Source organism: Patella vulgata, chromosome 3, assembly GCF_932274485.2.
Source record: "Patella vulgata chromosome 3, xgPatVulg1.2, whole genome shotgun sequence".
Lineage (NCBI taxonomy): Eukaryota > Metazoa > Mollusca > Gastropoda > Patellidae > Patella > Patella vulgata.
Window position 1 is genome coordinate 89669620 of NC_065881.2, and position 18746 is coordinate 89688365.

The following is an 18746-nucleotide window of genomic DNA, read 5'->3' on the forward strand; positions in this document are numbered from 1 at the left end:
AGTGCCTGACAAAATGACAGGTACCAGAGGTTTTGTGCCTGACATTGTCTTGGGTAATCCAAATTTCCGATGCTTTGGGGGCTATCCAGGTATAAACAATATAAAACTTTTTTCTGATTTTCTTTAAGAAAAAATTACCTGGATAATTAATATTAACATGTAACAAGTACGAACGGATAAACACAAGGCCACTCATTTCAGGCATATATAACCGGTCGTGACAGACTGACATGTCATATTGACCAGCATGAAAACTTACCTGTCAGGTAATTCACATGACATAAAATAAACAAATTTCAACAGAATTTACATTTATAACATAATAAATGATGTTAAATTTAGAGTTTTTATCCGTAAAATCACTTAGAAATATGTTCAAAAAATTGGACAATGTTAAGATTGTCAGATATTTTTACAATATCTTGCTAATTCATGGTAAACAAAGAAAGTCAAAATTTAATCAACTGGCAAAATATTGAAGGGAAAGCCCAGGTTAATAAAATTGAAGTTTGGAAGCCAGGTGTTTATATTTTAATCAAACTGTTGCAACGATACGTCATACACAAAGCAGGATCTGTGACAATACAACAATCAAAATATATTGATAAATATAAATATATAAATATATACATTGCACGAGTCCACTGCCTTGTCTATATTCAACAAGGAGAGTTTTCCACGATGACATTGCACATATAATTTCGAACAGTTTTGATGATCTGATCGAGTCACACTACTGGATTTATCTTTAGGAATTATAAAATAAATCCTTTTGTGTCAACATGGATAAAATTTGTCCTGTAGTTTACAGATTTTTTGGGGGATGTTCAGGCCTAACATAGGGGTCTATAGCAGTGAGAGGGAACTTGTGATCCCAGACAGATGCTCTCTACTCCTTTGTAACCACCGGACTTGACACAATGTCAGACGCTATGATCTAACACACTAACATTAAAACCACTCAGCCTCCAAACGCACAGATTAAAACACAGATCCTATTTCATTTCATTTTTTATTGTTCAAAATTTCGTTTTATTTGTCTTCACAACACTAGGATCTGGAAGAGTTGTTATATAACAGGCGTTCTAGTTGATGTGAGGAATTAACCAATGAAACCGTCTGTTACTGCGAATTCTTGCCGTGCTTTGCACGGAACTGTGGGTAAACCCCTAGAAACATCAACGCTAATTGATTAATCAATGTCTGATGTCATAGGGACAAAAGCCGCTCGTATGACCCCGGACGCGACCTCACAGTACAACCGACAAGATCTTCATGTAGTGTAGGCCATCGAAAATATAAAAAAACAAAACAGAATATAGATCTGTATTTTAGTCAGATTGGATAAATCCTAAAACAAGTCCTATTCATGTTCTTCAATCTGACCAACATAGCAGACGTCAGACGAGAACAATAACCTACAGGACTAATCCTTGAAGATTTTTGCTAGGATTTGTCTTAAAAAGAATCAATCCGACTGACCACATTGTGTTCATCTTGAGATTTGAACGAGGTTCAGCCTACGTTATAAAACATGACCTGTTGTAGGAAAGACCCTGAACAAATGGTTTTAAACTTAGATAAACTAAACATGTACATGACAGTTCTCGCTATAATACTTCAACCCTAACCCTTATATATATGACATATTGAGAATTGTAGTCAAATTACTTCATTTTTACCATAGTAAACAAAGTCTTGATTATCCATCATTAACCACCAATCGTGTTTAAATCCATGGAAAAAATCTTGAGCATCCGATGGCATCAAGAGTTGATTATGGTCTTGGCAAGTTAATAATTGTCTAATTAATAATTTATATAACTTTTAAGACCTAACGAAAGACCTGCAGTAGGCAGATTTACATGTATTTCTTGAATAATTTATGTTTAAGATTGGCACACAATAAAATATGGAATTCTCAATATACTGGTGTAAAACAAATGCAAGTATTAAATCTAAAATATAATTACAAACAATTTAAAATAAACAAACAATTATTGGCAGAATCAGCTAATAAAACAAAAACAAAACAAAACAAACCTCTATATGTGATTATATACCTTTGCCATACCAACTCAAGAGTTTACTTCCAGGCCCGTAGCTAGCGGGCGGGCAAGGGGGGCAGCTCAACCACTGTCACTCAGCTTTATGGGGCGCCCTTACTGATATAGGTACATTATTGGTCGTTGGCTTCGTATTGCCCAACCGCTAGCTACAGGCCTGACTTCTTCAAGAACACTTACTATTTCTCCAGGTGAAAAAATAATTAAATTTATCAACAAAAATAATTAAATTTATCAACTTCTTGGCTCTTCTTAACCTGTTTTAGTTTACATATTTTAAACTAAACATGGTTCACAAGAAGAGAGAGAGAGAGAGAGAGAGAGAGAGAGAGAGAGTTTAAGTCCACTCAACACAAACTAGGTGATTTTGGGACTAGTATATGGTTCAGTTTTATTTCAATAATTCAATAGGGATCTTTAGCAGTGGGAGGAAACCGGAGGACCCGGAGAAAATCCACAAGATTGGACCGGCCACCCTACTCCTTGTCACGTACAAGCGGGGAATCGAAACAGACTTAAGGGCAGAAGTTATGATACAACGTCGCCCCCCCCCCCCGAAAATCCAAGTAAAATCGTTGCTGAATAATAAACTGTGGATGTATTCCTTAGCATCGTGTTCTGTGAATTGATCTTCGCACTGACTTTTCAAGTCAATTTGGGAGGTCATGTCCATACATACATAAAATCATGATGGGTTCATGCAGAATTATTATAATTAACATAAAAAAAAACAACAAAAGTTGAAAATGGTGTTAATGGGAACAGAATGCAAAAATAATGGGCTAAAATATATTTGTATAATGGTATTAGATTATTATAACCTGCCAGCAGATATTCCGTCTCAATATATATATCTCTAAAAAAAACTTATAATTTAACATTAAAATATCCAGCATCCTTTAATGATATTTAAAATGAAATTATCATTAACTATAACATATCTTCAAATATCGAGAATTTTGTTTCAATAATTAATAATAATATGAAGTCCTGACAAGTTTGTTCAGAACAAGATAAAGGAATATTCTCTATTGTATACCATATAATCAACAGTTGGTCTACCTAATTAATTATCCTTCTTCAATTAATTAAAGATACATTATGGGAGATTAGATAAAAAGCTGACAGTTCTCGCTATAAAAGTTAAAAAGTAGATAATGTAAAGGGAATATTCTGATAATTTCAACCAAATTACTTCAGTCTAAGCCAAGAAACCTTGTAGCCTCGAATATCATTGTTGCCGTCTCGATTATCCATTTTTACGTTATTAAATGGCGATCACATTTCAATCCACTGAAAATCACGACCATCTGATGGTCTAGAGAGAGGATATATGTCTTATTAATAATTTATTTAACTTTTGAGGTGGAAATAAAGATCTGCAATAGGCCAATTTAGCTCTTACATAATGCATCTTTTAAAAAATTAAAGACAATGGCATACAGTTGTATGTTAATCTACGTTATGTACGTATATAATATTTACGTTATGTACCCATATAACATGTAAAATAAAAAAATAGCAGCAGTTCTTTAATGTGGACATATCGTTTAAGGTGACAACAAAAGCAACTTATTTATCTCAACTTAATACCAGAGGTTGGAACAAGTTGCGGGATCTCGAGTCACCCCCGAGTCTTGTAGTTTATTACAATCCTTGAAGGTGATCGGAGACTTCCAGATTCTTGTATATTATAACATGGACATTATGTACAGAATGCTAATAGAAAATTCTTTGGTCATTTTTATTATTTCATGGGTTAACATACTTGTGCAAAGATAAAAGGAGAAAATGAAATTTAGCCCAGGCAGTGGCGCTTCTGCTTAACCATTCTTCCCAATACAACAGTCAAGGGATCTTTAACGTGCACCTGAAGTACACCTAAAGGGTGTAATATCAATAAAAAAACATATCTGAATCATTTTGACAAACGACAACTTGTATATACATATATAAATATGAAACAGACAGTAGAAATCAAGCTATAAAACAAACAACGATACAATCAACACGAACAATATTCAACATTTAAATCCAAGCGTATTTAATGCACTGTAAATCTTTCAAATAAAATATTAAAAGGAAAAGTTCTCTTCAGGGCGCGGGAAATACAAACGACTTATTTTCCCACGAAATAGCAAGATTATGTTTCTTGCCTCTCTTATTTTATATTCCTGCTTGCCTTACGTTTGCGTTATGTTTATACTCTTTGCAAATCGCTTTGTGTATAGTCTTGGGTTTTATTCCACTTCCACAAAACGTTTTATTTTAAATCCATTTTATTTTGACATTTTGCATTTGAGTCAACTTCTCACAAGTAACATTATAGCACTTTAAAGGTCAAAGGTCACAGGTTATATGAATAATAGGTCAAAGGTCACAGGTTATATGAATAATAGGTCATCACATGTATATATATATACACAAGGGATATTTTATATAAATATACTGACCAATGAAATCCACTAGATGAACATATATCATCCGACATGTCCACAAACCATCACTTCATTAATTGAGTTTTTTTTATTAATTTGGATGTCGTTTTGAAATATACGACAGCTTTCGGGAGATATTTTCCTGATTAACCAGTTTAAACACAGTTTTCCGTTATATGTTTTACACTTCAATTGACAATATCTCTTGTAGTTATATATCATACTCCATTTTAACGCACAGCGTTGTTGGTGTATCCATCGATAAAAGACTTTGACATCCAGTGGAAGTGAAGTTTATTTACTATAAACTAGGTTACGTATTGATTACCAGTTTAATAAAATAAAAACATAGGCACAATTAATGTTGAGCGCCCCCTAGAGGTACCAACAGAAGTTATTATATTCTAAGGCTTAGTTTATAGACGTGTCAACAACTCTAGGCCTTTTATCACCACGCATCTGTATATCGTACGTCACACTCCTGTAGTGACGGTAACTTCTCCTGTAAATAATAATAATAATAAATAATAATAATGAGAGAGAAAGAGAGATGGGTTTAAGTCCACTCGACTCAAAGTAGGTCCTTTAGGGACTAACATACGGTTCAATTTTATTTCAATAATTCCTTGTCACGTAAAACCAGGGAATCGAAACCACGCCAGCTGACTCAATGACAAACCTTATGATACAGTCATCCAGCCATCCAATCCCCAACAACAAACTATTAATAATTATATGGCCTAGTAATAACGGACAGAATTTCAGACGCCATGCCGTCTGCCAGGAAATGCATTTTGCTCCAACAGTGGCATTTCTGCTTACTATTGATCGATTAGAACTGTCCAGGGATCTTTAGCGTGCACGCCAAAAAGTGAAATCAAAATTAAGTTTTTAAAATTTAACTTTCTTTTATATATAAACTGCCCAACTTAATTTGAATAAATTTTTTATTTCAACTGTTTTTACATATTGAGACCGTATCCATGGTTTATAATCAAGCAGTTTGCGTTGATCACTACCTGACCTGGTTGATTGGCTGATGTTTGATAATAATAAGAATTACCTTCAACCCCTCAAATGTCAAGGCTGATAAACTTGTACTGTTTAAATTCAACTTCCTTAAATTCTTTAAAGCTGAAAAAGAAAACACAATGTCATAAATTTAATATTGTTCATAATTGGTGGGAAACCCGCGGAAAGAATAAAACCAATAAAGAGAGACCCCTACTTCCAGACAATCGGATTAAAACACAGATCCTATTTCATTTCGTTTACTTCAACACTTCGTTTTACTTGTCTTTACTACACTAGGATTTGATAGACTTGTTATATAACTCGTGTTCTGGTTGAAGTGAGGGATTTGCCAATGAAACTGTCTGTTACGGCGAGTTCTTGGTGTGTGATGCACGGAACTGTGGGTAAACCACTAGTAAGGTCAACGCTGATTGATTAATCAATGTCTGACATCATAGGGTTAAAAGCCGCTCGTATGACCCCTGACGCGACCTTCCAGTACAATCGGTCAGATCTTCATGTAGTGTAGGCCATCGAAAGTATAAAAAAACGAAACGAAATACAGACCTGTATTTTAATGAGATTGACTCCCAGCTAGATTTACTTAACAATTAGAATTATTTAGTCAGTCAACACCTCACCCATCTCAAACCTGTCTTAAAATTATGTCTTTAAATCCTGTTTTGCTGAAATGAAAGGGGGTTTAGCGTCCTAATTTTCCGCACCTACTCTTTGTCGATAGTTTCTTTTACAAACACGCCAACGTGTAAAATGTCCCATCTGAACAACAAAAAGTTGTTCCATATCATGACCCTCCTCCTGCTTTCTGATGAACTGTTTTGGTTAATACAGAGTTCGTACCTGTTACCCCCTTGGTTTGTCAACCCATGCCTTACTTACTGACTGTCACTCCCAAACCTTTTGGAACTCCTAGTCGAAATATTCCAAACGTTTGACTACATAATCCTGATAAGATAATTCACAGATTAAAAACACTCATATATATATATACTACTTCTAGCATGTTAATAAATTCAGAAGTAGTATATATTAACAGGTGTATTTTCCTACCTGCCAGCGACGATAAACCTTTATCTGTAACAGGAGTTTCACATAAATTTAAAACTTGAAGTTTATGAAGATGTTCGGATAAAAGCTGGAGTCCACCATCACCAAACTGTATAAAAACACAATTAAGATGATTATAGTCTATATATATATATATATCCAAATAGAAATGTGGTCGTATACACAAACTTTAAGTTCACGAGACAAAGAAGATTTTTGATGGCCAACATTTACAATTATTATGGTCAAGAGTTATTGCCCTTGATCAATTTAAAAAGTGTGTTGAAGCTTTTGAAACTAATGTTTATTTTAAAAGCACCACGTTTTGACTAGTATCCTCTTATTGTTATCAAGCACAATGACATTTAGTGTGTGAAATAGCTATATTTAACGTCATGTCACTGTGTTTGTTGTATGAATCTTTTATCTTTTTAATTCATATATATTGACCTCAAGTAAAGTATAACTAAATGGCATTGTGCTTGATAACGATAAGAGGATACTTGTTTAAACTCCATACTTCTAGAAATAAACCGGTTTTAGATATCCTATAGAAATTGTGTTCTGTTAATGTTTTACCTAAGTACTACTTTAAGTTTATAACTGACTGCAGATATCATCTCATTGACTTGAAACTTAATCACAATGAGATGAAGATGCTTATAGTTATTGCCCTTGCAATTGTGGGCCCTCTTTTGGCTGAAATTATTACTCTCTCTCTCTCTCTCTCCCTCTCTCTCTCTCAATTTAAAATCTCACCTGTGTAGACCAGAGATTAAGATACCGTAAGGAAGGTAATTTGATCAAATCGTGAGCACACGCACTCGTAACCTGTGTAAACGCTAAACTCAGACACTCCAGATTTCCGAATGAGCCCGAATTCAACATCTTCGACAAGTCTGTATCTGTTGATTTCGACGGTAAAGTCAGTTTCTTTGGTCCACCTTTTTGTTGCTGTAATTCAAATAAATAATTTTTAAAATAATTATCTTTTTCAAAAAATAGTATTTTGAAAACAAATGAAATGAAATGAAATGGGGTTTAATTATCTCAGCAAGATATATTGCTTTTTCAAGACACAAGTTTTTCTCAGAGTGCGAGGGTTTTTTTTTCAAGCATATGACAATGTTTAACATTATCGCAAATTTGTATATATTTTCACGCTTTTCTTCCACTGACAGACCGAAATAAATTCTCCAGATTCTCTACGATATCACCCCAGGTGGAAACGAACGTTTCGTTCCACTAACTGACTAACTGGTAAAATTGGCTTAAACAACAACCCTTCCCAAAATATAGTCAACTAAAGAAACTTACGAGTTCTCGAAGAGCAATTTGTCTATCACACAGGGCTGCGTACATTTTTTTCCCATCTGACGTACTCTGTAACGTTGTTATTAGTTGCATCTTCATATCTTGACTCTCTAAGATTTCAAACTCTAACATGGCACATAAAACCTGTAATATATTAAACAAACTCTTACATGGCACATAACACCTATAATATATTAAACAAACTCTATCATAGAACATAACACCTGTAATATATTAAACAAACTCTAACATGGCACATAACACCTGTAATATATTAAACAAACTCTAACATAGAACATATAATCCAAGAACTAATAATATGTCAAAAGTCAATCTTTCTGTTTATATGTATTTATTCACTAGCGAATGACCCAGCACGGCATGGGTTAAAAGTAGTGTAACTTCGAAACCGGAAGCGGTAATCCAACATCACCTAGCCTATGTTACTCCCCAGTCCAAGCTACCCCTAAACACCAAATGTCAGCCTTGGGGCAGCCCTAGTGTAGGTGTCAACCCTGAACAGACAGACAAACAGCGGCAACATACCTCCATGGCAGACACCGTATCTCTTAAAGCTAGTAACATAACGGGACCAATCATCTTCGTCATACCAATCAAAAACTTCTTTCTTCTACAGCAGCATCGAATTAAAGTTCCAAGCTGTTAAAAAAAAACCCAACAGATTATTTAAGTTGATGAACTTATCTCTAGCAGTGGGAGGAAACTGTAGGACCCGTAGAAAACCAATAAGGTTGGACAGGCGACCCTGTCACGTACAAATGGGTAATCAATACCAGGCCACTTGACTCAATGACACGTGTTAAAAACAATAGAAAGAGGCTTATATATTACAATTTTTATTGTTTATGTTCGCAGGGTTTACGAACATGGTCTGTAATAGAATGTGGACTAATGAAGATGGACATACGACATGAGGGAAATTTTGATCGGGCAGCGGCACTATGGCCTACTCTTATATCGAATTCCAACTGCCAAGGCATCTTTTACGTGCATGCCAATGCACACACAGGACCTGGGTTTTTCATCCCATCCAAATGACTAGACAGCTGTCTTTGTCAGGCCCTCCGTCCTGCACCACTGACAAGGGGAAACCACATCGGAAAAGTCTGATGGACTTTTTCGACCAATGGGTAGTGTTAGAATCCGACAATATAATCTGAATGAGGAAAGTCAACAAATAATGGTTTTAGTTGTGCAGGAAGTGAACAGGTATAAATAATATCAATCTATCAGTGACAGGTAGATTATATCCAGGTGGGTCTAGAAACTTACCATATTACCCCATAGCTCGCCTTCGTCATCACAGGCGATACCACCTGGACAATATAGATGGAACCAGCCTTCCTTGCCTTCACGTATTCCCAACACGGTCTGATGAACGTCACAATTACTATCTTTAGCTATATTACCAATCACGGGCTTCATACTTCTGACAATTAAAAACAACATCAGATGATGGACAAATTTACACATAGTATACTGTTGTGTTGGGATCACTACCTTCTAGACGCCTTCTATATATCAGCACGTGGATGGACGGTCATATTCATATCTCAAACCCCCCCCTATATATTAACACAAGACATGTTCGTGCTTCGAACACACTCCGGAGTATGTGTCTCTGTTTTATTATCTTCAATATATATATTACAGTGAAGAGTCGACAGGGGCAGATAACTCCCGTCTCACATGACTTATATTACAATACTGATCATCCAGTAAAGGATCAATACGACATCCCCCTTTCTCCCAAAAAGAAGAAACTGGAGTATTACAACATCAGATGATGGACAAATTAAATAGTATCTATATGACAATACATCTTATTATATTAGCAGTTTACTTGGTGCTGCATGGGTGAAACCCTCTCATGATTCCTTATATTAATTATATATCTGAGGCCATAGTGTGGAAGTAGTATTACAAGACCACCTGGCCTATGTCACAACTCGGTTCAAGAGAACTGCCAGCTCTGTATCTAATCTCCCACAATGTATCTTTAATAAAATATATGATATGATTAATGTGACAACACTTACGAAGTAAAGTCTTGATCAGCTATGGCACTAAAATAATAAAAACATATAATTTGGAATTATTTATTGATTAAATAAAACCAGGAGAAGAAAACGATTTCAACATTTGTCACCAAATTGGTTTAATTCTATGCCTTTCACTTAATGCAAGGATTTAGACAAGTGTAGATTCTACCTAAATTGTATTTTGGGGTTCTAGGTCGCCATTCCCCCTGTTTTCAGGCCAATTGTTATTATATTATTAATCTTTACTTAATTAAATACTCTTGTGTTCATATTTATAGGTGTAGCTCTGTTTATTTAATTAATCCCGTCCTTCACTGTATCATCAGCTAGTTAGAGATGAGGGCCCTGGGTTACACTAGCAACACTTTTTATATTTCTTATTGAACATGATGTGATGTTACAAGACAACCTTAATATAAAAATAATTGAGATGGTGACTAGTTTGAAGGCCTGTGTTAAAATGTAGTACTGCTTATATTACATAGATACGTATTTAACCAGGCAAACTATTAATAAACTAATTGATATTTATATATAGAATTCACATCATTTGAGATGGAGATGTAGGCACACCCACGACCAAGCAGTTCATTATAAGGCGCGAGGGGGAGAGAGAGAGAGAGAGAGATGGGGTTTAACGTCCACTCGACACAAATTAGGTCATTTTGGACCTGACATATGGTTCAATTTTATTTCAATAAATTTCTTGCACGTAGGGGTCTTTAGCAGTGGAGGAAACCGGAGGACCCTACTCCTTGTCACGTACAACCGGGGAATCAATGACTCAATGACAGAACGTCAATACCCTAATTACATCTTCATCGTTGGACACCTAATTCCCTAGACCGTTGCTTGTACATTGCTTGTGATTTGGACAGCATCCCTGGATACTCAATCAGCCAATATAATTATCTGTGGGTACTAAAATTTACATGATCTTATTTCGAAAAACAGTGTTTCATGTTCAGCAGATCCTAGCTGCAGCAGTCATTGACTAAAAAGTCTCTCCTGATTAGTGGACATAGTGACTCAGGAAACCATTTGTTTAAAGTTTTGTTTAACCTGAATGTAGATTCATTTAACCAATCTGATTAAAACACAGATCTTATATCGTTTTACTTGTTTTTACTACACTAGGATCCGGAAGAGTTGTTATATTACTGGCGTTTTGGTTGAAGTGAGGGATAAGCCAATGAAACGGTCTGTTACGGTGACTTGTTGGCGTGCCATGCATGGAACTGTCGGTAAACCACTAGAAACGTCAACGCTGTTTGATTAATCAATGTCTGAAGTCATAGGGTCAAAAGCCGCTCGTACAACCCGTGACACGACCCATCAATTTGTAGCAGAGATATTGTGTTTTACATTCTCGGCAGCCAATTAAATTGTCCACCTCTGCTTAGCCTATGCAAAAATGTCTATCATTGTATATACCCGGTCAAGCCATTGACATAAAAATTATCCACGTTTGCATCTTCAATCAAAGTAGAATCTGAGTGATATTGTTCGATTAAGTGTGCCGGTCAGACAGATGGGGGATGATAAAATTGTTTACAATCTGTCTGGTTCTATTATTAGAAAAGTTGAAACTTACTCATCAGGAAATGGTATAGGTTGAAGTAAACTACCCAATACACATCTCCAATCTTCATATTCAGATCTATAAAAACAATATTTATATGAAAAAAAACAAAATGTTCTGCTCTGACTGGGCTAATGAAGATGGGCATACGCCATACAGTGTGCTATGAGGGAAATTTTGCCCCGGCAGTTAAAATACAGCCTACTCATGGGATCTTTTATGTGCACGCCAATGTGTACACAGGACCTTGGTTTTTCATCACATAAGAACGACTATGCTTTGTCCCTTGCCAGGACCTCAATCCTGCACTACTGACAAGGGGGACCACATCATGATGAACCGATGTGGATGACTATAAGATCATATATCAATCGACGTCAAAAAACGGAACTGACACATTCCCGACTGCTGAGCTTACTAGTGGAAGTCTTTAACTATGGGGAAAACTGACACATTCCCGACTGCTGAGCTTACTCGTGGAAGTCTTTAACTATGGGGAAAACTGACACATTCCCGACTGCTGAGCTTACTCGTAGAAGTCTTTAACTATGGGGAAAAATGACACATTCCCGACTGCTGAGCTTACTCGTAGAAGTCTTTAACTATGGGGAAAACTGACACATTCCCGACTGCTGAGCTTACTCGTAGAAGTCTTTAACTATGGGGAAAACTGACACATTCCCGACTGCTGAGCTTACTCGTAGAAGTCTTTAACTATGGGGAAAACTGACACATTCCCGACTGCTGAGCTAACTAGTGGAAGTCTTTAACTATGGGGAAAACTGACACATTCACGACTGCTGAGCTTACTAGTGGAAGACTTTAACTATGGGGAAAACTGACACATTCCCGACTGCTGAGCTTACTAGTGGAAGTCTTTAACTAGTGGAAGTCTTTAACTAGTGGAAGTCTTTAACTATGGGGAAAACTGAAGAACATGGAGAAAAGCCAAGAGGATGGCCTTTGACCCTACTCCTGGGGATTGAGACTAGTCACGTGACCTTATGATCTAAAGTCACACAGTAGACCACTCGATCACCTACTCTCCTCTCGATCACCTACTCTCCTATCTAGACAATTAACTTTATAAACTTACGCTGTCTCTAATATAGCTCCGTAACACATTAACCTCATTTTCCATTCTACATGATCAAAACTTCTATCCAAATTATTTTGCATAGCACTGAAATTATAAATGAACATAATTAATTTTATACAACATTTCTAACAACTGGTGCTGTAAACAATTAGTACATGAAACTTAGGTATAGTAACAAGACTTAGGTCCAAAAAAAGAGTTGATAAAGATAGTAACAAAAGTCTTAGGTCCAATAAAACAGTTGATAAAGATAGTAACAAGAATTATTCCATGTGTTAGTCCCAAAGTGACCTAGTTTGGGTAGAGAGGAGGAAAACCTCATCTCTTTCTCTATTTCCTTTATTGGAGAAGTTTGTTAGGACTCTTTGTAAACAATCTTACAGAACATGTAAGTAAAGGATTAATCCGATCTATTTTTGTCAGGGCCTTAAATGAAACATGTTTATTTGAGCTTTTATTTTTTGTTGGTTCGGGTGACGGGAGAGAATCTCCACACATTCCACCATCGCTCATTACCCCACCAGGGTAACTATGTCTGATGTCCTTCTGCTCAGAGGGCTCAATACAGGTTATTTTACCCAAATCTGCCGTACTTCTGTTCAGCGGGCACCCTACAATCTATATATTCTAATACCAACCAAGGAATATATCATAAACCTCTGTCATATAATCCAATCTGATGTTTTATTAACATTAATGATAGAATTCTGCTTTCAATCATATAGACAGAGAGATAGAAAGAAGTTGGGATTAACGTCCACTCATTTCAGGACTAACATATGGTTTTAATTTTATTTCAATAATTCGCTTGCGGGTAGGAGTCTTTAGAAGGGGGAGGAAACCGGAGGATCCGGAGAAAACCCACGAGGTTGGACAGACGACCCTACTCCTTGTCACGTACAACCGGGGATTCGAAACCACGCCAGTTGACTGAATGACAGGCCTTATGATACAGCGCGCACGTGCTAAACATTCGGCCATCGAACACCTCCCCACCCCCTTCATTTTAGACCCACATAAAAATTGTCTAGTATCGTAATTTTTATATCGATTTTAGTTTTATTATCCTAGTTTGAAATAAGGTACAAGGTACATAAATATATTATTTTGTCTTTATTTTCATAGGCATAGGGGGCGGGGGGCAATCTCATTTGTGGGAGCTGAGGCTATTTGCATAAAAATTTTCTTTGTAACCCGAATCTTCAGAATGAATTAATCTTTAACTAAAACGAATCTTCCACAAATTGCGACGGTTGTTTTGGTTTTTTTAAAATTAATTACACAAGAATATAAATATACAATAGTTATTGGTCGAAAATGGACGTTTCACTGAATCTGCTTCTATGTCTATATTTAAATTAATTTGAGTTTTATTATGTAGGTTATTATATACACTATCTTTAATCAATACCAGAATAATGGCTGATTACAATATTCTACACAACACAGCCTTCAGGGTATCACTTCTAAATTGAATCGTACATAATAATTATACTTGTCGATTATATTTCTACAATTTCATTAGTAATTACAGTTATTTATATAGAAATTCATTTCCGTTATATTTTTACAATAATATTTTATATTTAAGTGTAAAGAGAATGAAGATGAACTATTTTAAGAAAATAATTTTCTATTTAATGGCCGAAAAGATGGCTATATGAGCTTTTAATATTTATACACTTTTGTTATATGACATCACTACGGTAAAGATAAATTATATATTTTCTTTGGTTGGCATTTATTTATTGAACATATTAACACAAGGTACAATTTTATGGATACACAATTACTGAGTTTAATACTAAGCGACGTTTGGATGAGGATACTCTCATCTTTATCAAGCAAATGATGAATTACGTAAGAGAGAGAGAGAGAGATAGAGAGAGAGAGAGAGAGAGAGGGAGAGAGAGAGAGAGAGGGAGAGAGAGGGAGAGAAAGAGAGATGGAGTTTAACGTCCACTCGACACAAACTAGGTCATTTCGGGACTAACATATGGTTTAATTTTATTTCAATAATTCGCTTGCGCGTAGGGGTCTTTAGCAGTGGGAGGAGACCGGAGGCACCGAAGAAAACCCACGAGGTTGGACAGGCGACCCTACTCCTTGTCATGTACAACCGGGGATTTGAAACCACCCCAGTTGACTCAATGACAGACCTTAAAGATACAGCGCCCACGTGATAACTATTCGGCATCCCCCCCCCCCCCAAGACCTCCTCGATGTTCAGGCCCTATATCATCACTCTATTGAGGTGATACTGCACTTCTTACCCATAAATATTCACCCTTTTAAAATTTATCAAAACCAAGAAATACTTACGTTTTCTTGTCTTCATAACAGTTATAAATGGCAGCTAAACAGACGGCCACGATATTGGGTAAAACACGAGGATGTGGACAGGAACTACCGGGACCATGCATACTGAAAAAGAACTCAATAAATTAACATATTACACACACGATTGTCATGGTTACACAGGTTTCAAATCAGGATTTACGTAAAACTTAATGCTGGTATCCCCGCAAATTAAACGCAATCAAATAGGGTTTAACATTCTAACTCAGCTAGAATAAAGAGACAAAGAGAGAAGGGGTTCAACGTCAACTCGACACAAACTAGGTCATTTCAAGACTAACATATGGTTAAATGTTATTTCAATAATTCGTATGAGCGCTAGCCCTTTAGCAGTGGGAGGAAACCGGAGCACCCTACTCCTGATCAGGTACATACTGGAATCAAAACCAGGCAACTTGATTCAATGACAGACCTTATGATGCAACGTGCAGGCGCTAACCATTCGGCCATCAAGTTCCCTTTCTCTGCGATATCATTTTGGTGGAAGCGAAAGTTAAATAAAGCTATTTCACAAACGCACTGGTGCTTACTCTAACGTCAATGTGTTCCATCTTAACACCAAGATGTCAAGTAAAACAAATACAACCTTGTTATGCGTCTAGGGACGTTTTTTGGCATATTTGACCAATTTCCTCAAATTGGGCCCCATGAAAATGAAATAGGGTTTAACGTCCTACTGTTCTGCTCCTAACCTGGGCAAATGAAGATGGGCATACGTCATACAGTGTGTTATGAGGAAAATTTTACCCGGACAGCAACACTACGGCCCACTCGTATATCAAATTCCAACTGCCAAGGGATCTTATACATGCATGCCATTGTACACACAGGACCTCGGTTTTTGTCCCGTCTAAACGACTAGACAGCTGCCCTTGTCAGGCCCTCTGTACTGCACTGCTGACATGGGGAAACCACATTGGAAAATCTGGATGAACTTTCTCAGTAAATGCAGGGATCGAACACCCGACCTCAAGGCTAGTGAGCCAGCGTCTGAAATATAATAGAACTAGGAGATTATAAAATACCTTTTAACAAAAGTATTGACAACTCTGATGCCATCATTCTGACAATTTAATGCTTGAATATATTCTTGCACAAATAACCGCATTCTTGGATACTTCCCAAAATCCTGGATAAAATAAAAACGGGATAAATGTCACAATTAAAGGAATATTTAAAGTAATGATACATCATTTGTATTTTTAAAAAAATATCAAATTTCTTACAGCTTAGAGATACATTAAGTATAAAGAGCTAGCCATTCTTGCTATAACAGTTCGAAAATAGATAATGTAAAATGAATAATTTGAAAATTTCATTCAAATTACTCTATTGCGAGCGAAAATATTAGCCTTTGAAGGTTTGACAAGACGTGTGCAATAATTTCAACCACCGTACTGGTTGTTCCTCGCTCCTCCATTTTTAGCTTAAATCAAAATATGGCTGAACTGTTTGTTCTAATCTATTTAATATCGGAGAAATCTGATGCCATCAAGAGTTGATTTTGGCCTGGATAGGTTAATTGATGTCTAATTAATAATTTAGATAAGATTTCAGACCTAAAGAAAGATCTGCAGATTTAGGTCTTGTATGTTTAATCAAAATTAATATATACATCTGTTGATTATTTTACTTTAAATTAAGAAAACAAAATCAAAATACCAAAGCTGGAGAATCTCCTGGCTTTGGTTCAATCAGATTTAAAAACAGGTCCATCAATTTGATTCACAGCAAATAAAGATGGTAGTTTGCAAGGGATTTTATAGCACTAGTTTATTAAATCATACCCTAAACGAGCTGAAGATAAATTACAATCATGTTGTCAAATCTAGTTTAGATTATTTTAATTTGATCAACAGAATAAGAAATTATTTTGAGACTAACAAATGTAAATTGTGGTTTAATATCTCAACCATGAGACTAACAAAATGTAAAATGTGTACTTACCATATTATGCTTTAATATTCTATGTACAACCGGTGTAAATAGTTCTATGACTATACTAGATCTAGGACTATTCTTACAATGCTGTAAATATACCAACATCAACAATAAGATAAAAACCTTTTGCTTGTGGTGTTTTCTATAATTTGAATAAAACATGGATGTTCTACTTATACAGAGAGAGAGAGAGAGAGAGAGTCAGAGAGAGAGAGATGGGGTTTAACGTCCACTTCACACAAACTAGGTCATTTCGGGACTAACATATGGTTCAATTTTATTTCAATAATTCACTTGTGCGTTGGGGTCTTTAGCAGTGGGAGGAAACAGGAGGACCTGTGTAATGAAAGGAGGATACAGTGTAGAACAGCGCTATATAAATGTTCACATTATTATACCGGTGTCATGTAAGGATGGTGTGTTTGTTAAGAACATCTGATGCCACTTCTAGAACGTATAATAAATCGGGATGCCCTGTTAAAATATATGTTGTCATGGTAATAAAGACAATATATGTACTAATCAAGTTGACAGGTACCAGATAAATTTTATATCCGAGACCTGACTGGCATTATTATTGAGTGAAAACCAGATGGAATCCATGTTGGCTCAGCGATCAAGGTTTGTCTGCCAAGAAATCTAAAGTCGTCCATCCAACCCCCTAACTTTGTGTAGTGTATGCTTATCTCCGTGTGGTATATGCCCATCTTTAGGTGGTGTATGCCCATCTTCATGTGGTGTATGCCCATCTCTGTGTGGTGTATGCCCATCTTCATGTGGTGTACGCCCATCTTCATTAGCATTGTCCTACTCTTCTGCTCCAACTGGGCTAATGAAGGGAAAATTTGCCTGACAGCAGAGGTATAGCCTACTGTTATTTCGGATACCAACTGACAAACAGAATACGTGGTATATCCGAGTTTATCACAAGTGATAACAGCTATTGTTCATACTGATGACACTACAGGATGTTTATTACGGAGGTTTATTAGATCAAATCAAATTTCCCCATCCTGATTTTATTGAAATAATACAGAAATATTTACTTGTTTTACTTATAGTGTAAATAAACAAACATACATATTTTAACATTCAGATAGTCAAATTGTCTACACAAAGTTACTTATTCCAACTTACTTCTAGCTAGTCAAATGGTGTACACAAACATAATTATTTCAACTTTCAGCTGAGAGAGAGAGAGAAATGGGGTTTAACGTCCACTCGACACAAACTAGGTCACCTCGGGACCAACATATTTCAATAATTCGCTTGCGCATAGGGGTCTTTAGCAGTGGGAGGAAACCGGAGGACCTGGAGAAAACCCATGAGGTTGGACAGGCGACCATACTCCTTGTCGCGTACAACCAGGGATTCGAAACCACGCCAGTTGACTCAATGACAGGCTTTATGATACAGCGCGCACGTGCTAACCCAACTTATAGCTAGTGTATATATATGGACATACCTATTTCAACATTCAGCTAGTCTTATTGTGTAGTAGTAAAGTTGTTAAGTTATACAAAGATGACATGTGAAAATCAATATAAAACACCAACATCCGGCCCATCGGACCTATATGTCACTATTTAACATGCACAAATTAAGTCTAATATAATAAGAATCATATCCATATGTTTTTAATTTGTGAAATCTACTTCTATAAGGATTAGATCAGTAAGTTGAGTATTAACAATAATAACAATGTCTATTTCAGCTCTGGACATTCCTTCCCATATCAGGGAGCAGTTGTTATTTTTTGATCGAATGGTTAGGAGGATTTGGGACATTGATTGGTTTAAACGT

The 18746-nt window shown here is 36.1% G+C and overlaps 1 protein-coding gene across 3 annotated transcripts in view; it reads right to left on the minus strand.

Annotated features, from left to right (window-relative positions):
• Positions 1-516: 516 nt before the first annotated feature.
• The window catches only part of LOC126815437 (C-Maf-inducing protein), a 66635-nt gene continuing 48405 nt past the window's right edge, over positions 517-18746 (minus strand). For 2 of the 3 annotated variants that reach the window (XM_050541072.2, XM_050541074.2), the window contains 13 exons: positions 16950-17030; positions 16028-16131; positions 14967-15068; positions 12642-12728; positions 11558-11623; positions 9961-9987; positions 9194-9350; positions 8447-8560; positions 7904-8044; positions 7346-7540; positions 6590-6695; positions 5568-5638; positions 517-5006 (listed from right to left, as the gene is read on the minus strand). In XM_050541072.2, coding sequence (XP_050397029.1) covers positions 4953-5006; positions 5568-5638; positions 6590-6695; positions 7346-7540; positions 7904-8044; positions 8447-8560; positions 9194-9350; positions 9961-9987; positions 11558-11623; positions 12642-12728; positions 14967-15068; positions 16028-16131; positions 16950-17030 — 1305 coding nt within the window. In that variant the 3' untranslated portion in view covers positions 517-4952. The remainder of the gene's footprint in view (positions 5007-5567; positions 5639-6589; positions 6696-7345; positions 7541-7903; positions 8045-8446; positions 8561-9193; positions 9351-9960; positions 9988-11557; positions 11624-12641; positions 12729-14966; positions 15069-16027; positions 16132-16949; positions 17031-18746) is intronic. The other variant, XM_050541073.2, reaches the window with a different exon arrangement.